At 45.6% G+C, this 22783-nt stretch overlaps 1 protein-coding gene across 1 annotated transcript in view; it reads left to right on the forward strand.

The window, feature by feature from the left end:
* Positions 1–22783, forward strand: part of ETV5 (ETS variant transcription factor 5) — a 44884-nt gene that overhangs the window by 19280 nt on the left and 2821 nt on the right. The window contains exons 7-12 of the mRNA XM_063132334.1: positions 2155–2445; positions 7203–7459; positions 9555–9617; positions 12595–12663; positions 13107–13276; positions 20771–20872. Coding sequence (XP_062988404.1) covers positions 2155–2445; positions 7203–7459; positions 9555–9617; positions 12595–12663; positions 13107–13276; positions 20771–20872 — 952 coding nt within the window. The remainder of the gene's footprint in view (positions 1–2154; positions 2446–7202; positions 7460–9554; positions 9618–12594; positions 12664–13106; positions 13277–20770; positions 20873–22783) is intronic.

The following is a 22783-nucleotide window of genomic DNA, read 5'->3' on the forward strand; positions in this document are numbered from 1 at the left end:
CCTTCCATCCTCCTGAGGTCGGTAAAATGAGTACCCAGTTAGCTGGGGAAAAGGTAACAACGGCCGGGGAAGGCAACAGCAAACCACCCCGCTATAAGGCCTGCAAAGAAAACGTCAGCGAAAGCTGGCATCCCTCCAAGAGTCAGTAATGATTCAGTGCTTGCACGAGAGGTTCCTTTCCTTTCTGGGGAGCCACAGGCCCAGGAGCCAAGTCCAGCCCTTCTGGGGTCCCAAACCGGCCCTCTGGGGTTCCCCGAAAGGCTGCGCCCCCTTCCCCTGGGCCTGCCTCTTTCCCCTGGGCCTACCCTTTTCCACCAGCCACAGAACATTTGGTGGTTTCTCAGTTTTTGTGCAGGTTTTTCCCCCCTCTTTTTTACATTCTGAGAGGTTGAAATGCTTCTCCTAAGTCTTAGTGACTGACAGTAAGAGCTTATAAATACAATCTGCTCGTGTTTGGGGGTGGAGTGGGTATTATTTTGGCCCAACCACCACTGCAATACAGCCCCTGAGAGCATTTCTGAAACTGAATTCAGCCCTCAGGCTGAAAAACATTTCCCAGTCCCGATTTGAGAGGTGTAAGGAATGTGCAAGCCATTGAATGCCTCAGGCCTTTTTGCAAGGCAAAATGAAATCGCTCTTTGCCAACTTCCCCCAAGTTGAGTTACTTCCTCAGGGGAGCCACTGCCTGGAGGTGGACATGCTTCCCTAGTAAGTTCAAACTTGAGAAGCTGGTTTGGAGTCAATACTCAAGCTCTGTGCTCACCTGGGAGGGTTCAGAAAGACTAGTGGGAAACTGACTTGACATTTACAAATCCTTAGAAACCAAATACAAGCCCATTTGCACAGCTCTAGTTATTAGTATACTCAAATGATTTGATTAATGGGAAGAGGGTTTGGGTGGGGGGGAGTAACAGTTCAGATTACACTCTGCTCTCTAAATCCTTCATGAAGTTAATCACATACATTGTTGGTAGATCATTCACCCAGAAAGCGTCATGTAATGGTGTGCATGGTTCTTGTGATTTCCCAGAGGAGCCATATTTATTTGGGATTGTGGAACTCTCCCTAACTGTAAAGCAAATACACCCTCAACATTTATTGCCATCATCTTGGCTGATTCACACAACACTTTCTTTTTCATACGTGTAGAAAATCTACAAATTGGTCGTGGTGGGGTGGGCAAGGTCTCCATCTCTGCACATCATCACACATGAAGACATAAATTGTGTCACTGCTTGCGTGTAATCTTAGTGAAATAAGCATTCATTTTATTGCTTAGATTTATAAGACACCTATAAACCAAATTCTCCAAGCATTGTATAAATTTAAAATCGAAAAAAATACAAAGTTCTAAAAACAATATAAAACCAACACAATAAAAATACACACACCCATAAAATTTGCATGATAAAAATACAGTATAAAAGCAGTCTGAAAAAAGGAGGTGATAAAAGCTGCTAAGAACTAAACAGTTAAAAACTACCAATATATAGCAGGCATTAAAATAGCAAAAGATTTAAAAGGCCTGGGAGAATAGAACAAAAATTATTTTGGCACCAGGCAAATTGCCCTGGCAAGAGTGTTCCGTAACTTGGCGGGGGGAACCACTCAGAAGCCCTCCCCTCTCTCTTCCTATGGTAGCCACCCTCCAAGCTGCAGTACGAGGGGGCACTCAGAGAAGAGCCTCTCAATGTGACCTTAGGATATGAATTATGCACGTGTGTGTGTGTACAGGTGCCTTCTCTTTTATTCCCCTGCCCACAGAGGGTGTGGAGGGGAGTCACATTTGAAGCAGCCTGCAGAAATGGCTGTATGTTAAGTAGACGGCTTGTTTGCCATTCTGACCATACACACACACACACACACACCATAGAAATTATTAGAGACTTGGGGGAGGGGAAGGCTTTGTTTCCCCTTCGGTACAATCGGAAGCTACAATTATCTCTGAGAAAATTGTGAGAGAACAATTTTAAAATGAGCCCTATGACTCAGCCTGTTTGTCGCTTCCCTGAAGTACAAAGATTCCCTTGGGGCTGTGAACAACCTTAACTGTGACTTCCTGACAACCATGAAATGCGAACACGCCAGAGCTGTCAAGAGCAGCAAGCTGAAGCCGATTTATATGGTCCCCCTCTCTGTTTTCTCTTTGCACAGTGCCTATGATAGGAAGCCCCCTACTGGGTTCAAGCCATTAACTCCGCCTACCACCCCAGCGTCACCTGCACTCCAGAGCACCTCCCTCCCACCCCCACCTCTGCCAGCCACACCTGTGCAGACCCCTGCCCATGTCGCCACCACGGGCCCTTTGCAGGGACCGCCCCCTCCCCCAGCCCCTCATGCTCTTCAGGAACCGAGGCAGCAGACCTTTGCTGTACCTCGGCTACCTCATCAACCCATTCAGATGCCAAAGATGATGCCTGAAAACCAGTATCCAACAGAACACAGGTAAGACAAGGACCATTTCCCCCTTGTTATGTTTTTTAAGCTATACATGCATTGAGAGGCCTTGCATTTCAATGGAGCTGTAATCTAAACGCCCACATTTGGCACGTTGGCGCTTCACGCAGCACTTAGAGACCCGTCAGGAAATTCTGAGTGACAAAATCTTCATCTTATCACAGGTGTGCATTCCCTTCTCTACCTGTATTCCCAGGCTGTTGCAGAATGCTATCTTTGATTCTTTGAAGTTGGGAAACATATCGAGCGTGGAATCAAGACAAAAGTTCACATCTTCGGAACTATGGCTCATAGTTGACTTTGCTTGCCCGGCATCTAAGGAATGTGGCTTTCTGGGGGATTGCATATATGAAGGAATTGACTTTTTGCCCTGCTCCCACCAGTGGGACAGCATGGATAAGGTCAGGAATGCTGGGGGTTGTAGTCCAAAACATCTGGAGGGCACCAGGTTGGGGAAGGCTGCACTAGAGGTTGTTGGCATTGTGTTTTGCTCTGTAGCTCAGCCTTCTCCAAACTGGTGCATGCCAGATGTTTTGGACTACAGCTCCCAGCATTCCTGACCATTGGGCCATGCTGGTAAGGGCTTATGGGAATTGGAAGTTCAAAACATTTGTATGATATTTCAGCCTTCCCATCTCTACTAGAATTTTCTTCCTTGGAATTTGTAACACCTTCTGTTTTGGTTCACTGTTTGCTGTTGAGGAAACCACTCTGCCATTTTAAACACTGTAGATTTTCCAGCTTCCTACAGTGTGAGCTTTTCAGACACCTAAGTTATTTGCATGATTGCCAAGCCATCTAGCAGAGCTTTGATGTTTGAAACATCCAGCACTTGGCAAGGTAGAGATTCTTGGAAGTGCAGTCAGTCCGCATGCCGATGGGTCCTCTGTGTGCCTCTTCCCCATAAACAAGGGGCATGCCTATATTGGGGAGATAACCAATGTGTAAGAGCTCTTAAAGCACTTGGGAGGGGGAAACTTGAAAGTCGGTGCGCAAAAGCTAGCCGAATCTATCTTGTGTCAAATGCAACCCGTCGGCACATACATTAAATTAACATTAAAGCTTCGAAAGATGAGCTTACCTCCACAAAGGTCCTTTCTCATCTTTCCCTGTGACCCCATCTCCACCCCATCTCCTAACAAAGCAGCGCCTCTCTATCCCCAGCATCTAAAGTTGCTTTTTAGACCACTCCAAGCACTGAGTTCCCAGTGACCTTAAAGCTATGCTAGGGACACTCGGCACAGTCCCATCTGGAAGTGCCTCTTCCTGCAAAGGGCATACCAGCACAGCTCTAGAGTTACATTCTGGAAGGTTAGAAGGACGTGGATCGGAAGTAGAGTAATCTGGGCCTGTCAGCTGCAGAGGATTGTGTTACAAAGCCAAATGGAGCCTATGTGCCTCTTGATGCTTGGGAAAGGAATTGATTGCTTTCAATTGACTTTCAAGGTGCTAGGAGGATGGGAGAGGGCGTGCCTTGCTTACCAGCCTCTCAGATTTCAGAATTAGGCATACGAGACAGACAGCCTTTTCCCCAGCCTTCCCCAGCCAGGTGTCCTCCAGATGTGTTGGACAGCAACTCCTGGAATTCCCTGGAAAGTAACACATCTGCAAAGTACCAGGTTGAGAAAGGCTGCTTTTCCCTGTCATTTGTTTAATCCCGGAGTAGGCAATTGGTGCCCTCCAGATGTTTTTGATGACAAGTCCCAGACTCACTGACAATTGGCTATGCTAGGGAGTTGTAGTCCAAAAAGTCTGGAGGGCACCAGGTTGTCCATCTCTGGTTTAATCTTCTTAGGGCTGATTCAAACATCTCTGATTTGGGGGTGGGGGTCAGAAGAACTATTCAGGTGCCTGGCATGCAGGGAGTTCTGCTGATAGCCTCTGGATGTAAACAGCTGATAGATACCTGTGTGGTTATGTAGTCCCCACAACCTGATTCCTTCTTTAAAAATTGGGGAGGGTTTATCCAGAGAAAAGAATCCTGCATCTCGTCGCACACTTTGGAGCCCAACCAAGACTTGGCACTTCCGTGCCTGATCGGGAGTCAAGGTAGCTAAGCTAACCTCTGGGCATGTCCTTTAAGAAGAACCATTTCTTTCTAATCAGGTCTCCCCCTTCCAGTGGAGGCTGGTGGCTCTGATGTCAGTGGGGCGGTGAATCAACTCCAGGTTTCAGCCAGGACTCTAAAGGAGCTGTCCAAGAGCTTTGACTGAAACCCAGAGCAGATTCACTGCTCCACTGATATCACAGCCACCAGCCTCCATTGCTCCCTTCTACCCCTAAAGTCTCTCTTCATGATACTGAATGCCGCCTGACCAGAATCCTGGCAGTTGCTCCATAGGTATTCTGGCAAAATCTGACTTTCAGTTCTGCTGCTGTCATGCCGGGGGGCTTTCTGCGTTGAGCTTCCGTGGGTTGCACACTGCACAGCAGCCTTTCAGAAAGTGCACGTATTTCCCCCTGCATGGAGAGTTAAAGGCTTAATCCTTAGCCTTATAGTCAGATTAGCAGCCACTTGGCGCTCAATGATTGCTGAGTGGATTCAGAATTATGTAACCACTTGTGTTGCCTTGTTGGAGCGTCACTTGGCCACAGCAAAGTTGCTGTCTTCCTGTTCTTCAGCAAAAGAGCAATCTGCCAGTCCCGTTGATCAGGGACATTCTCTTGCCCAGTTCAAGGTCTAGTTGGTGTGACAGGCATCGCTGCAGATAAATCAGTGCATTTCTTTCCATCCTTCTCCCTTCACGGTGCCTGAATTTTGGCTGCCTCCTTTTCCCCAGTGTCTCTGCTTTAATCCAGTTTTTCAGTCAGAATTAAAACATCTGATCAAGACCTCACCCGCATCATGATGTGGAGTCGAGTGTGTTCAAGGATGAACTCTCTCATCCCACAACCAGGGGTAAGAGTTCACTCCAGAATTAAGAGTGGGCTGAACTCCCTTGTCCCTTTCATGTGGACTTTCCTGAATCCTTCCCAGCTACTCCTGTCCAGTTCAGTGGAAAGGAAGACAGTTAATGCCTAGCTCTTAATCATGAAGTGTTGGGATTTATTTTGCTTCCACTTCTAAGACATTGTTTCATCATTCATGGAAAGTTGGGTAGTCAGAGTTCCAGGGTGCATCTTCCCTCAAAGCCTTTATCATTCAGGTTTGCCCCCTCTGGATATACTATAAATGCCGCTTTCTTCAGCCAATGTTTCTCTGAGAATCAAATGGGGAAATGTGTAGGATGCTATACAGGAGTTATTAAGCAGCCAGCTCTGGGGAGAGAGAGCAAGGAGACAATAGCCCCATTCAGAAGACACCTTAAACCAAGGCTTTAACCATGGTGGTTAAGCCAGAAAGTCAGACTGTATTCAGAAGACATCTTTAACCATGGTGAATAAGGCTTTTTGCCTTTTTCACTGTGGTTAAAGCCATGGTTTAAGGTGTCTTCTGAACACAGCCTTTATGTTTCCAGTCTTGTACAACTTCATTTTTGTACCAGAGTTTGACTTGAGTTCATTCTCAGATGTTTGCCTAGAACTGCATTCCCCAATCTCGTTCTCTCCAAATATTTTGGGCTGCAACTCCCATCATTCCCAGTGAACTAGAGCCCAGTGAGGTTCAAGGGATGCCCTTTCCTTTTCAGACCACAATCTGATGCTTGGGCCCATCAGTTGCAGTCTTTGAGCACCATCGTGGCAGTGCTTTTGGGGATGGCAGCTCCATCTGCTGTGGAATCCCATTTCAAAACAGGTCCTGTGTTTCCCCACAAAATGATCCAGATATTAGCACCTGGAGTACAGGCAGTGTTGCATATCCTCAGTTTGGTGATATGACCAGATTCTCGAATTGGAGGCTGCACTGTTCCTTCTGCTCACAGCAAACTGATGTTGCTACCATGCATTGGGATGTTGGTACTAAAAATGGGTTTCTTTTGGATACCTAGGGTGGGCTGGCTATCAAAGATACGATTCTGGATCTGAACATCCAGTATCAGAACTTCTCCATTTGCACCAGAGTGCAACATAGATGAAGACTTTGGTGCAGGAGTTCCAAACCTTTTTGGACCTGGGCATATTTGGGAGAAACTGCTGTGGGCACCACCACAAAATGGCTTCAATGGAGGTTGTGGCTAGCGGCATAACGGCTGCCATGGGGGCCTGGCTAGGGGGAGGGAGAAACAGCAAGGCTAGAGGCTGGGAGGGAGGGTGAAATGGAAAGAGTTCCTTCCTGGCCCACCCAAACTTCTTCCAGCCACACAGATCTTTTCCCCCTTTCCGTTCTCCCTCTCCCTCGCTTGCTTTCCACTGCCAGCCTCTAACCTCGCCATTTCCCAACCCCTTTCCCCCCTCCTTTCTCTCCCTTCCCCATCCCTAACCCCTTCTTCCTCTCTCCGCCGAACTCCTAGCCTTCTTGCTCTTTCTCTCCCACTCACCCCTTTATCGTGCTGTTTCTCTCAACTCCCAGCCTCTAGCCTCGCTGTTTCTCTCCCTCCCACCCCTTTACCTTGATGTTCCCCCCCCTCTACCCCTTTGCCCTCTTCTTGCCCACTGAACAGCTGATCAGTAGCAGGTTCAGGAAAAGGAAGGAGAACCTGGTGGCCTAACGTTTTTCAATCTTTTATTAAAAGAAATATATTTTGAAGGGGGCAGGGAGTGAAGAGCAGATGCCATGTTGGGGGCTACAGCTTTAGAGGATCTGGGGTCTGTAGTGATAACTAACTCTGTCTCTCTCTCTCCCTCTCTCTCTTGTTTTCACCAAGGTTTCAGAGACAGATGTCTGAACCTTGCCACCCATATCCTCAGCCAGGGCTTTCTGGGGACAATCGTCCTGTCTACCACAGGCAAATGTCAGAGCCTATTGTCCCTGCTGCTGCCCATCCTCCTCAGGGATTCAAGCAGGAGTACCACGACCCACTCTATGATCATGGGGTCCCAGGCATTCCAGGCCCCCCAACGCATGGATTCCAGTCTCCCATGGGGATCAAGCAAGAGCCCAGGGACTACTGCATCGATTCAGGTGAGCACTGGATTTTAATCCCGCCTAGCTGCACGCACATGAGTGCTTTTTCTCAGTGTCTGCCATGCAGTACACAAAGCAGGCTCAACACCATCAGTATTTACCATGTATTGGCCAGCCTTCACTGACCTGAGGCCCTCAAGAGTACAGCTCCCATCAGCCCCAACCAGCATGGCCAGTGTTTGGGGAAGATGGGTGTTGTAGTCCCAAACTTCTGAAGGGCACCAGGTTGGGTGAGGCTAATGCGGCCAGTAGGCCAATTTTCAGTGCAGCCCATGGATTGTGCAATAAATCATGTTGCAGCTGAAGAATCACCCAACCATTCATGAGCATAGCATCTCTTAAGCTTCCCAGCAGCAACGCCGACAACAGTGAACCTTCGGTGCTCTTTGTGTGGTTATGAGGCCTGGCTCAGGCTCTATTGCATGGAGAGGGTGTGTGCGTGTGTGTGCGCGCGCGTGTCTTTAGAATTCAAAGTTCATTCCAAATGGTTCCACTCTGGCTGAGAAGAGAGTATTGTGGCAGCTGCTCCTCTCTGCTTCTTGCCAGATGGACAATTCAACCACTGTCCTCCTATACTTATTATACCCATCAGCCTGCTGCTCCTTTGCTTTTTCTGCTGAAATTCTCTTGGAGGCTTCTCCTCCCCTCTCCCCACACACACACCTACTGTTCCTTTAAATCGGTGGATCATGCTGCTTCTGCACATTCTGGTGCAGGGAGAGGGGGATGCCTTTTGTGGCCGTCTTTAACCTACTTAGACTGTTAGATTATCTCTTTCTGGCTTGATTTTTTTTAAAAAATAAAATAAAATCAGGCATTCAACAGATGTAGCAGAATCTAAGCTTCCATAATCTGAAAAGCATTACTGGGGTGGGGGTGGGGGTGAAAAGGAGGGGGGCAACTTTGCACTCGCGTGTGCAAAAAGCTCTTCCCCTTCCCACCTTCTGTTCTCTATTGGACAGCTATGAACCTGCAGCTGACTTTGCTGCTTGACACTCACCTTGGGACATTTAAAGGTGGAAGGGGGGATGCCCGATCACTTGTTAGATTGTGCAGCTGCTGTTGGTGTTCAGCCCACTACATAACTGCAAATCGCCTTAGGCCTAAAAATACCATGACCTCTTCAAGGCAGGGGTGGAACAGATGGGCGAAGATCTGAAGTTAAAGGAATTTTTCTCTTCTTTCCCTACTTCTCACGTGTTGTCGGAGGGAATGCAAAATACCAAACTTGGTTTTTAGGTAGTGCTTCGGTGTGTGGTTTGAAAACCCTTTTCCTAACCGATCCTGCAGGTTCATAAGCGTGTCTTCCACGTGCTGCTGGAAAAGGATGCAGGAGGTTTTTGCCTTCTGGGAGAGAGAGCTGCAGCAATGAGGAGGATTGCATTACAACTTCTAGGAACATTATGTTGTACCTGCTTTTCAGGGGATGTTATTATGGTCCAGCAGTTCAGGACATCTCCTATTTAGTTGTTGATTCATCTCGTCTCTTAATGCCTAATCCCAGTAGGTAAATAATCTGAGCTCAGGGAGGGAGATGGGCCAAAATAGTTCTGAGGTTTAACCTCTCTTGGGAGCCTTTTGTTTTCATAGAAATGGGGAAATTATGGGAAGGGCTGTAGCTTGGCGGTAGAGCATATACTTCCATCCTGAAGGCCTCGGGTTCAATCTCTAGTATCTCCAGTTAAAAGGATGAAGTCAGCCTTCCCCAAGTTGGTTGGACTGCAGCCTTCAAGAGTTAAGGAGCAGAAACACATTTCATTCCTGTTTGGATGGAGGTTGTAGCCTGCAAAAGGCTTATTTGGTGGAGTGTGGGTAGTCTTCAGCAGGACATCTGTCCCAGGGGAAGAGCTGGAGCTCACTAGTAGAGCAGCTGCTTTGCATGCAGAAGGGCCCGGATTCAATTCCCAGCATCTCCAGGTAGGGCTAGGAAAGGATCCTGCCTGAAATCCTGCAGAGCTTCTGCTAGTCAGTGTCAACAGTGGACCAGTGTTCTGGCTCAGTAGAAGGCAGCTTCTGATGTTCCTAATCTGAACAAGATGTGAAGTGTGTGGCATTCAGGCTGGTATTAACTCCAGGTCCATCTTCATTCCAGAAGTGCCTAATTGCCAGTCGGCATATGTGAGAGGAGGAGGCTACTACCCCAACAGCCATGATGGTAAGTGGGCAATCAGTATATCCGTAAATAAGCTTCTACGTAGCTATGCAGATATGAGACAGAATGGAAAGGCAGGTGGATGTGAAGCTGTCTGTGATGGTCCCAGCAGTCAGAGGGTGAGATACACTTCTTCTGCACATTAGTCCTTCACTTAATGGTTGAAAGAGATGGATATGCATAGCCTGGAGAAGAGAAGATTAAGAGGAGACATGGCAGTAGCCTTCAAATAGCTGAAAGACTGCCATGCAGAAACCAGTGGGTGGAAAATGCAGGGAAGCAGATTTTGGCTGTCTGACAATAAAGTAGATGGCCTCAGGATGTGGTGGGCTCTCCTTCGCTGGAGTTATTTAAGCTGAACACAGTCACCTGTTAGGGATGTTATAGCTACATCCTGCATTACAGAGCCTGCATTGCATAGCGGGTTGGACTAAATGATCTCTGAGGTACCTTCCAACTCAAGACTCTATGGAAACCAGCACAGTGTTGGCTTTTATGTCTGCTTAGAGGACCGTATGCTGCAACACAGGAGGAGATATCAAGCAAACAATGAAAGGCAGCTGCTAATAATAATGCCAACATTTCCGGCACTTAAATAGAGCATTCAAAGTTTATTTTATTTTAGCGATCCTTGCAACAATCCAGGGTTATGTAATTATCCCAATAATGCACATGGGGAACTGAGGCAGAGAGACAGGGATTTGCCTAAGGCCACCTAGTGAGTTCACAGTGAGATTAGAATCTGGGACTTCCTAGCATATACTACACTATTTATTTATTTATTACATATTTATACCGCCCAATAGCCGAAGCTCTCTGGGCAGTTCACAAAAAAAATAAATCTCCTTCTCCTTGTTGAAATCTCTGTTTAATGGCTCTTCCTTTGCTGATGCCTGTCACTTCTTATTGTGGTTCAACCCTCACTACTGAACTCTTAGTAGTCTTGGGTAAACCACTATCTTTCAGTCTTGGTTTCCCATTTGCGTTATGAGGATAACCAAACAGCCCTGGGTTGAACCTCGCTACACTAAGTGAAATGTCCGAAATGCACTCCAAGTTCTGGGAAAGAGCATTTCTTGGCACTCAGTGCTGTTCAAAAAGAGCAATTGTCCTGCAAACAAGATGCAGCCACATTGGACTTCTGTTCATCAGCGGAGTGCTGTGCTGGATCTTCACAGATAGCAAGTCTTCTACCCATCCTTAACTGTGAAGGGGAAATTGGAGTTCCAGAGACCGAGAGTGTCATCTTAAAGCTGTTAATTATATTTTTACAACATAACAACTGGACCAAGGAAACCGGTTTTATTCAGATGATGATGTTATCTTGATCCTGCATGGCAAGTAGTCGGCCAATGCTCTTTTAGGACTATCAGAAATTCAATATGTCTGTCACCAGTTTGCTTCCTTGGACATGAATATGACTCCTTCCACTCTACCCACTGAGTGGTTTCTTTCATCCTGCTGCCTCCTTTGGCATATTAGATAGTAATGCTAGCTGCCAGAGTGGCCAGAATTGCTTTAAAAGCCTGGCTTTGATGGAATTGTATCTGAGTAAACAATATCTTTCCCACATGTGTACACATACACAGAAGGAGGGAACCATCTGTAACCTCATAGCTTCACACTGAAACAAGCCCGCTCGGCAGTGTTTGCATGGAGTGGAGACAAAATGCTACATGGATCTGGTACAGATCGCCATCCTTTCGGTGATGGTGAAGGACTGTTTCACATGGGACAAATTTCCCACTATGATCCTGTTCAGATGACACACTAAACCATGTTGATTAAGCATTTTGAGCTAAACATTATGGCTTAGGGTGTCTTGTGAACCATAACTTAGCATGTCGTGTTAACCATTCCTAACCATGGTGGCTACATCTCCACAGTTTAAACAAGCTCACTAACCATTTGCTGCAAAAGGGTTAGTGGCCTAACCATGGCTTAACGTGCTGTCCAAACAGGCCCATTGATAATGGCTTCCATGTAGGAAATTTGCTTGTATTCCATCCTGTGAAATGATGCAGGAAATTTGCTGAAGCTAAGCAGAACAAATGAACTGAAATGAGTTTTCCTCCTGCAGCGAGGTGACACACACGCACACACACACACCTTCCCTCCCATTATGTACAACGATTTAGCTATTCCTGTCTGGATCAGAGATAGAGCCACAGTAGTCATAAGGGTCTACAGAAGTAAGTCTGTGCATAGGTTTGGTGCAAACCTCCCCCACCTGGTGCCCTCCAGATGTGTTGCATGGCCACTACCATCATTCCCAGGTGGATGGCTGGGGATGGTGGGAGTTGTAGTCCAGCCCATCTGGAAGCTACCCGGTTGGGGAAGGCTGCTTTAGAGTGGGAACAAAGGCATTTGGCAAGACTTGCCTGGGCAATTTGAACACATGGGAGGGTGATTTCCTCTCAAAGCAATTTAATCTGACCCACTTACATTTTGGCCAGATCCACTCGATTAGTATAAGCAAAGCCTTAGGGTGCCTTTTAGGTTTCTTCTGGGCTGGCGATTGACAAGTCTGCCTAATAACTCCTGCAAGCAACGCTGTGCTGAGGCCCATGATTGCCCCTGCTAGTCTAAATGGCTGACTGAGGACTAGCAGGGTCAGTGCAGGTTCCAAATAGGGGACTGCAGCCCCATTTGGTTTGGTGCTACTTCGTTTGCAGTGTTCTTTCCTCCACTTGCACCTGATCACATCTGTGTGAAACCAGCCATGTGGGAACCAGCTGTCTGGACAAGCTCTTGGAGTTACAGGAACAGCAGCTGGCATCTTTGCAAATAAGCACTTTGAGAATTTACCTGTTAGTTTTAATGAATGGCTGAGTAGCTCTCATTGCTGCCAGCTAGCAAAGCAGTGGCATGAATCAAACCATCCAGGAAGGAACAGCCTAATTTTGTGTGTGTGTGATGCATAGCAGAGGATAAAATGGAATTTGTGATGAGCTAATGGCCGTGACTTCTCCCTTCCTAGGGTTTTCCTATGAGAAAGATGCCCAATTGTATTTCGATGACACCTGTGTTGTACCAGAGAGGATGGAAGGTAAGGGACTGTGTGTGTTGCAGGGTGGGTGGGGAAGACTTCATTGAGCCTTGAGAGGTCAGAACGTAGATTAGCCAATAAGCAACCCTTCCATGTGCTTCAACAAGATCTGCCTCATTTGGGCCACGTGACTTTGGGAGAATCTGCTGAAAGCTGCAGATCTTCAATGGTATAGCTGGGTTCCTATAAATCTGATGATAGAGCATATGAAAGACATGCCCCAGCCAGATGTGCAAGGACTCCCACAGTCAGCAGCCTACACGGCACATCTCTCCACGAGGAGAGATGCAAGAAACAAGCCCCGCCAGCCAGATGTGCAGCCACTTTTGTCATTCACCTGGATTCTGTAAAAAGTCTGTAGCTGTTTTGAGGAATCTGCAGCAGAAAAAAATGTGAGGCTGTTGGGATGTCAGTTCTGACTGGTGTTTTGTTGTTGTAAACAGGGAAAGTGAAGCAAGAACCCACGGTATATCGTGAAGGGCCTCCTTACCAGAGACGAGGGTCACTCCAGCTGTGGCAGTTCCTAGTCACACTCCTTGATGATCCAGCCAATGCCCACTTCATTGCTTGGACTGGCAGGGGAATGGAATTCAAGCTGATCGAGCCAGAAGAGGTAACAGCAGCAACAGCAACAAATCTGAGTGAACCTACCGAATTTGCCATTATGGTTGCCCCTTCCACTTTCCATGGTTGAGCAGAAGGTTTGGAATTCAGCCAGCAGAATGGCTGGAAACCTACCATAACCACCTTCCCCAACCTTGGCCACACTGGTTGGGGATGATAGGAGTTGTAGTCCAATGCAGGGCACCAGTTTGCAGAAGGCTAAAGTGGAATGTAGCAAAAGAAAAGGATGAAACTATCTGAAGTTCCAATTAAGCTGTTTTTGAAGTGTTTTCTGTCACCCTTCTCTAAACTGAGAAAAGAGAGCAGGATGAGACCTTAGGTTAGCTGACATGAAATGTGGTTGCTTACCTTACATTATCTCTGGACATAAAAGCATTAGTTGATGCCTACCGTTGTGGGAAGGTTTTGGTTCTTGCTAATGCAAGGGTAGGTGGTTCTAACCTTGGTATAGAGGGAACATGGAGTAGGGTGTGGTCATAACTTCTGCCTTAACTATGAAAACTTGGGTGTGTCTCTCGCTCAGTGGTAAGGCTGGGCATCTTCCAGAAAGAGGTAAAGATTTACTGCTAAGCAGTGGTGCTTTATGTGGGCAGTTCATGTGATGCCTTGGCCAGGCTGACTCCTGTGCAAGGAGATCCATCACCTCAGCAAGTTGTAGCTAATAACTTACTCCCAGGTTGCCAATGGCCGGTCTCCTCATGAATGGTGCCCAGGGCTGCAATGAATGGCAGAACAGCTACAAATAAAGCCATTTCTGGCCCTGTGTAAATCTGCTTATTGAATCTTCTCCAGTCCACATTAAGGTCAGACGAGGAAACCGCAGAGCAGATGGCACAAGGCCCAGCTTCCACACTGCTTGCTGAACCTGTTGAGCACAAAATTGCTTGGTTTGGCTGTTGCTGTGCCTGATAATTCGCCAGCAAAGCCTCCCCCTCCTTAATTGGTTGGATTGCCTTTCAATCTTTAGAATATCTTGTCTAGCTATTGCGATTACATAACTTTATTAGAGATAAAATGCAACTGGTCTATTAGACACAATGCATCTTGCACGGAGCACTGATGCTAAAGTAAAATGGCAGCCTCTGCACTGGGAGGCATTTTTTTAATTCAGAGTACAGTGTCGCTAGACCTCAGAAACATTCTGCTTAGCTCACTTTCTCAAATGCGGCTTGAACTCAGAGGATGGGTGTGAAAGATGTGGGATTCCCTCAGCAGGTTTTGTGCATATATGCCAGGACTGCTCAAAGTCTATTGACTGGGTTTGATCATCTCACTTCCTCGCAGTGGGAGGACTCAGGTGACCAAGAGGAGCCCAAGAATTCTGCTGAATCTGGTGCTACAGAGAAAAGCTGATGAACCGTGACCCCAAGCACTGGTTGAAAGCAGGAATTTTGGCTCTGGCTTGTTAGGCAATAACAAGCCCCCACCAAGTTAGAAGGGGGAGCCAGAGACCCAGTTGCCTACAACTTGATTGTCCTGCTATGGCTATGTGGAGCTTGGCACTTTGGGGCAAATCCGTTTAACAAAGTTAGTAGGCAAGCAGAAGATCAAAGCACAATATTATGTGCCTAGAAAAAGGGCTGTCTAAAGTATCAGGAGTCCATAGTGCAACAAGCAAGTTCAAGGAAGCAATGTTTTAAGGTGCTGGGAGCTGAAATAAAGGTGGTGTTCTAGGAACCAGCAGCTTTCAACTTGGAAGTCGGAGCTTCCAGAGCCCCATCAAGAGGGTATCCACACGGGGCTTTTACTCCAGTTCTACTGCACACGCAAGGCTATTGTGGCAGGTGACATGCACCCTTCTCTGTAGCAAGCGGGGGCTTTCATTAAAAAACACATTATTACCGAGTTGTTTTGTGACAGATTTTCCTGTCGCAGCGGCTTTAGTGTGGTTCGGGTGTCTGTGCGACCTGAACTGCTTTCAGTGTGGGCAGAGGGGAGCAGCGCTGATTGGTGGAAGGGAAGATGGCATCATAAAGGCTGGACCCGAATGAATGTAGCTACAAAGGAGAGTAACCGTACCAACTACCCATTGCCCCAAAGGAGCCTTCCTCCTCCTGCCGAGAAAGGCGGGACGCAAGAGCAAATGTTTGCAGATCATATCTACTCGAAAGGAGAGGGGCAGGGAGCAAGCCTTCACTTATTCACTGCCCTGCACTGTTGATGGTGTTCATTTCTACTTGCGGGACACGGCCTACCCAACCCCGAACTAATGCGGTTTCAAGTGTCATTTCTCCCATGCTTTTTGTTAGTGTAGCTTTAACCAAAACAGGAGATTTCTCAAAACCCCTTAGAAATATTGCAACGAAACAACTGGGTTGGGTGTACTGGTAATAGTAAATATAATTGGAACAAAATCTTAATATTTTTTCTCTTAGTAGTTAAAACACATACATAAGAACAATAAGTAAGATAAACTGTTATTGTGCTGTAAAAAAATACCTCAACCAATATAGAGAATACAATGTCATTGCGTTATAAAAACCAAATGATATCAAAAATAACCCATAACCACCACCCCGTGCCCCATATCCTAGAAGTTGAGTCATTGTGGGGCATGTGGGGTGGACATAGGAGTCCCTAGGGCAGGCTTCCTCAACCTGGGGTGCTCCAGATGTGTTGGACTACAACTCCCAGCTGGGGCATTCTGGGAGTTGTAGTCCAACACATCTGGAGCACCCCAGGTTGAGGAAGGCTGCCCTAGGGGCATTAGGACACAAAACAAGATGGTGTCCAAAAGCTGCTCAGTGCCTGAGCACTGAAAAATTAAAGGTAGGAGGTATTATGTATTTATTTTTAGTGGGCACAGGACAGAGGTGGACCCCCCAGGGTCACTGAATCTCCCAGGCATCTGCCTAGTCTGACACTGACATCGGCCCCAAGTTATGGGTTGGCATATTACACATCACCCTTTTCTCTTCATCCTGATGTCGCCTTTTTTCCCCTTTGCTGTTTATTCCTCATTAGCTCCTGGAGGAAAGTTGCCATTGAAATGCTGTGTGGTGTTTCACAAATATGCACAATATAGAAAGCAATTATAGTTTTCACATTTAAAAAATAGACAGCACATAACAAAGTGTCTAGCAAGATTCCATTTCTTGCTGCTGCTTCCCCCCCCCCTCCCCCAATCTTGGCACAGTTCACTGACTTTCCATAACAACTTGCCAGTTAGCAGGTACAAGGCATGTTCTTCTCTGCTCATAACTGGAGGTGCAAGAAATTTACCCCTAAAAATACATGCTAGGAAGCTAATAACAGTAGTGAGAAAAACAGTGATGTTGTATTGACACAATATAATTGGATAAACTACAGCAATAATTTTCAATTATTCAAAAAGAGAAAACACTGAAAATACAAATACCCCAGAATAGATGCAACACATAACTAAAGAAACATCAAGGTCCACACTCTGCTTTGGGTATAAAATTTCTCAGACGTCCATCAGTGCAAATGAGATACCTTCTTAATGTTCTTCTGAATAAATGCTGATGGAAGGCCGGTTCATTCATCCATCCATTTCGGACAATTCACTTTTATAAGAAATGTATCAGCAGGAACGGGGGTGGGGAGGAACCTATCTGTTTGTTAATTGATGGCAACAGTCAAAAACAATTGCTCTCAGCAATCTTAGAGAGACTGCAATGAGTGGATCTGCTCTCTGTAGAATTCTGCCTATTTGCGGCAATTATAAACTACTATGATATTTATTAGTGTTGCTTGTACAGATAGTCACTTCCAATAACGGAAATTTGCTTTTCCTTCTTAAAAGGTGCAATATCTGTTAAACATTGTCACTGATTAACAAAAGGGTGCTTTATCCTGCTGACGTGTTGTGTTTCCCATGAATAATCCAAAATGGATGAATGGACTGGCCTCTTGCTAAGATTGATCCAGAACATTAAGATAAACCTCATCCACCCTGGTGCACTTCTGAGAAAGTGTACATCTATGTTGGATTCCACACTTTGATTCTTCTAGCTACGTGCCACAATGCACTATTTTCAATGTTTTGTCTGTATTACTCATTGGATATTATTTTCAGGCTTCTCCAACCTGCTGCTCTCCAGATGAGTTGGCCTGAAACTCCCATAATTCTTTGCCAGCACAGCCATGATGGCTAGGAATTACGGAAGTTTCAGTCCAACTCAACTGGAGGGCACCAAGTTGGAAAAGCATGTTTTAAACCATATTGTAGCAATACAATGTGACTGGTTTTGTTATTACAGTTATTATCTTTCTAGCTAACATTTTTAGGGGTGAATTCCTTGTGCCTCCAGTTTTATTCTTATCGTCTCATCCCATTCTTTCTCCTCCCCCCTTTTATTTTTTTCGGGGGGAGGAGGGCTTGCTTTTCTCATTAAGCTTCAGACACTTGGTCATACTGTGAAAAAGTATTTTTGTTCATTTCCACTGTTGTAGGCTTTGCTCTGTTTGTCGCCCTGTGGAGACACTGGTTTTGTAAATAAACCCCTGAAATTACTGAAAGGAATCTTGTGGTGCGCTGGGTTGTGCTGAATGATGCAAAGGAGGAAGCTGTTTGACTAATAATTGAAACCAGCTGCACAGCCAAGCAGTGCATGGTGGGTAATTATCCATAATATACAGTACACTCTGCATGGAAATTGTGGTTTGGTTTGGGGTTTTTTCAAATAACAATTTGGCAGCCCCCTCTAGTCAAAAGGTCTTTGATAGTCTGCCGTTTCACTCCCTCTCCATTTTGAAAAGGCATGTGCTTTGATCTCAAAAATGCTTTAACCATGAATCTGTGCTGCCTGGCGGCTTCCTTGGAGAGAACGCCAAGCGAACCCGAGTGGGAGATGAGCCACTCCGTTGCAGGGCCTTGCTCCCGCTGTACAAGGTGAAAGGCTTTACGCCTGACAACTCTGTCCTCCACAAAACCGGGCTCTTTTAAAAAGATCAAAGGGCTGATAACAGACCTTGCTTTCTCTGGCAGCGCTGCCCAGCGAGAAGATGAGAAGGAGCCAATGGCTTTCTGTGCCATGCTGTGTAGCAGTAAGAGGAAGCTCTCTGCCAGTGTTTGAGTCATAATCAAAGCCTGGGTGCTGGAGAGTACTTGTTGTTATGTAACAACAAGTACAGGGCTGCTTCGGATCTGTGCGCTAGCAGTGAGCTCTCCGCTCTTTTCCCGCTGTTGCATACACCCAGCTTGTGTCTGAACATGCAGAATGTAATCGAACATGCTTTCACCCTGCAGCCAGTTTGGGGAAGGTGCCATTCCATGTGCTGTTGAAAAGCCGATTGCCATGTGTCAGCTTAAAACGGAGGAGCAGCACAGCAGTGGGTCTTCTTTTCCTCCTTTGACACCGCAGTCACTGGTGCGCTACTGAATTCACTAAGCACTGCTATGTAGACACAGCCAAAGTTGGCTCCACATGCATTCCTCCTTGGGGATGAGAGAGAAGGAGCAAAGTTTGGTGGGATTGCAGGGGAGCTAATCTAGCATCTCTGTCGTAACCTTCCCTGTGGCTTTCATTGGAACTCTGCAGTAGACCGCGAATGAGCAAGGAGGCATATCGGGAGAGGAACTGTAGTGTGAAGGCACTTTGGGGTACTGACTGAGTATATCCTGCTTGCTCCAACGAGGAGGATGTAGACATGCCTAGTTAATTCATCCTTGCGTCTCACATCTTCCCTATTTCTTTGCTCTGATGGAAAAACTAGTTTGACCGGTGCACCAGATGAATGTCATTTTCCATTTAGCTGCTGAGGCCGTTAGAAACACCCCCATGTATTTGGCTCAGGCTGCTGCTCTGGGCCTTTGCAATGCCTCAGGTGGATGCAGGCTGCCTCAGTGCACTTAGTGCTAGGAAATCCCATTAATCTTCTCTGAGTGCCTGGCTGATTGTCCATTCCAGAAATCCCCTGGGAAACAGTGGGTTGGTTGGCAACCAGTTTATGTCATCAGATCCTGCCCCCAAAGAGAGCTGAAATTAGTAATCCCCTCTACACAACTTCTCCAGAATCATATTAGAATTGAATCAGTGCTCTTGCAGCCCATTAGGAATGCACTCGTGCCTCTGTGAGGTTTCCCGATCATGTCTCGCTGGCTGTGGTTTCCGTTACAGTCAGTAAGTGTGACATGCTGATGGTCAGTCGGTCAATACTTTGTGCCTTGACTGGCAACATCTGGCTGGTTCTGAATGACTTTGCAAAGCAGCAAGTAGGGCTTGTGAATTCCAAGGGAATGTGCGCGGTCCCTTACACATCTTGGTATGTCTTAGCTTAGCTCATTAATGGCTGGAGGCCTTTGCCTTTTTTGTTTTGTTGTAAGTTGCACACAGTTTAGTGATGTATCTCCTCTAATCCCCTATTGATCATTGGTAAAACAAGTGGCATCAACATCTCTGGGGAGGCCTTGCATAGGGCAAGTGCCTAATGAGTTTGCTGGACATCAACTTTCTGTCTATGTTAGTTGCACACTTTTCCCCCTTCTCAATTCCCCAAGAAGGAGCTGATTTTGAATTATGTGACTGCTTAATGCTACAGGACCACTTCTTCTACTATTCCTAATAATATATACATGTGATAAAGTTGTGACTGATTTGGTTACCCATGTGACTTCAATAAAGGCAATTCTGTGGGCAGGATACTATGAAGTCCGGTTTATGAAATACAGAATACTTAATTCCAGCATCATGTTTCCATATTAAGGGTTGTCTTCAAAACATGATGCACCAGAGCACCAGATGTTATGGTGGAAAAGTTAAAAAAAAACAAGTTCTAGATCCTACAACTCAAAAGCCTTGATCCCATTACGGCAATGTACTCTAAACCTTACCCACAATAACTACCTGAAATATTGTTCAGGAAAGGAAATTGAGTCTATAAATGCAATTCTGCCTTTTAATGAATACTACATTTTTGAGGAATTTTAAACTTCTTGGCCAGCGTGGGAAAAGATTTTAGACAAAATCAGACATGCCCTGCAGTTTGGGGTACTGGAGGAGGGGTGGGTATTGAAATAAGGGGAAGTCAGGATGTCACAAGGAATTACTATTCCCAGGAAATCCCGACACATTTAGCAGATGAGTATGCCTGGCTTAAGAAGCTAGTGGATTCCTGGCACCTTATTTCAGGGGTGGGCAGAAAGTAGATTTCCAAGTGTTTTGAACTCCCAACATTCCTGACCATTGGCCATCCCTGCAGGGACTTCTTGAAGTTGAAATCCCAAACATCTAGAGATCTAGCTTCTGCCCATCCCTGACCTATTTGATTCTCTTGACACGTGGCTGTGGTCAGGTCACATGTCTGTGATTACTCAGTGGCCATATCTTTTCTGAAAAAAGAACTGGAGTCCTACATACAAGCAGTTTGGAACCTGTTGCATTACTGGTGTTGGCATTTCTAATTTCTTCCTTTTTTCTAGATGAGGGGCTTGGTCCAAAAGAGTTCAATACTTTTTTTAATCATGCCAAAAATTGACAAGCTTCACAGAGTTTCATGATTGCACTTTCCACCTTCTTAGGTAGCCCGTCGTTGGGGAATCCAGAAGAATCGGCCGGCTATGAACTATGACAAGCTCAGTCGTTCTCTTCGCTACTACTATGAAAAGGGCATCATGCAAAAGGTAAGTGGCTCACTCTTTGCTCTGAATATCTCCGCTACGTGAGAACAGTGTCACTGTAAAGGAACAATCTTTGGCGCGTGGATGGCTCACTTCTCAGGACTAGCCTTCCTGCCATTCCATCTTCATAATTGAGAAAAGGCAGCCAGCACATCATTTCTTGGTGCCTTTCCAGACAATCAGTGTACATTCCAAAAAAGCAAAGCTATTTCTCATTCATTTGTACAATCTACCTGTCTTCTCTTGAGGATGCACTTTTTGCATGGGAATACTTCATTTTCAAGGCTTCAAGTTATAGTTTGTTATTAATTTATTATCACATTTATACCCTGCCTTTTTTCCTCTTCCAATTAACCCAAAATGGCTTACATGGTCCTCCTCCTTTCCATTTTATTCTCACATCAACCCTGTGAGGTAGGTTAGACTGAGAGTCAGTGACTGGCCCAAAGTCACCCAGTGAGGTTTACTGGTGAGTGGGGACTAGAACCCAGATCTCTTGAGTCCCAGTCCAACACAATAACCACTACACCCACTGGGATGTCTCAGGGAGAAATGAGATTCTTCTCTCACTCACCCACTGGCACATTCATTTCTCTTGCAACCGGTGCATGGAATGTGGTTCCACAAGTGTCAAAACCCTTGCTGCTTGTTGCATCTGAAGTGACTGTTCTCTACCCTCCCTGTGTCCTTATTCATAGTGTGTATTTTAGGTTGTTGTTGTTGTTATTTATTGCATTTTTATACCGCCCAATAGCTGAAGCTCCCTGGGCGGTTCACAAAAACTAAAACCATTCAAAGTATAAAACAAACAGTATAAAAACATGATATAAAATAAACATTAAAAACTGATTAAAAACATACCATACATGATTAAAACATCTTTAAATCATCCTTAAAACATCCTAAAAACATTCTAAAATTTCACGGGATAGGCCTGCCGGAATAGATCAGTCTTTATTGCTTTTTTAAATTCTAAAAGACTGTCAAGTTGACGAATCTCCTCCAGCAGGCCATTCAAGTTACTTGGTAGGTGTATCTGCCTGCATAAGGCAAAAATGCCAGTCTTAAGCAAAGTCTGTAGCACCTCGTTGTCAGTTTCATCCCTGCAGCAGGTCTACCCCCAGCTGAAACTAACTAGAGATTCACAGGCAGTCCAAGGCTTTGTTTGAAACTCTTTGCAAAGGTAACAGTGGATAGCTGAAACTGACAAATCCCATGAACTCCCCTCTTTGAAGAATGACCTCCCCCACTTCTGAACTTAAGCACACATTATCCAACCTTAATAGAAACAAAGAAAAGTAACTCTGCCTCCAACCCCACAATAGTCACCTCTTCCAATTTATTGCTTCTGGAAGATAATGTTGTAAGAGCTGTGTGTACTTTTTGTTTTTTGTATCAAATTCAGCAGCTGAAAGGCTACTGCCCAATCACTAAAAGTCCCGCTCAGTCCTACTCCTCTGTTTCTCTTTCCAACCTTGGGGCTAGAAATGTGATGTAAACATTAAAGGACATATCACAACTGTAACAATGACCCTTCATTTCTTGTCTATCCTGAATAACTTTCTATTTGTCAATCTTCCTTGGCAATAAATCCATATATGAATCCATATATCACATACACACACATAGATATACCCCTTCCCTTTCTTACTTGTATCATCGCAATGCAGGGGCGAGTCAAAGGTAGATTGGGATTTATTAGATCTCTGGGTGATTTTCAGTAGATCATCAAGGACTGCTATTTTCCAAACATTTAACAATAGCAAAGGAAATTGCAAGTAAAGAAAACAATCTCTGCCATGGCTGCCCATACGCTTAACTGCTCATAAATTGATTGCCTTTTACCTGGTCTTTATAGAGCCCTACTTCTTGTTGTTAGAATCCCTGATCTATAACGACTTAAGATGTGGGTTT

The sequence above is a fragment of the Elgaria multicarinata genome, chromosome 8, assembly GCF_023053635.1.
Source record: "Elgaria multicarinata webbii isolate HBS135686 ecotype San Diego chromosome 8, rElgMul1.1.pri, whole genome shotgun sequence".
Classification (NCBI taxonomy): Eukaryota; Metazoa; Chordata; class Lepidosauria; order Squamata; family Anguidae; genus Elgaria; species Elgaria multicarinata.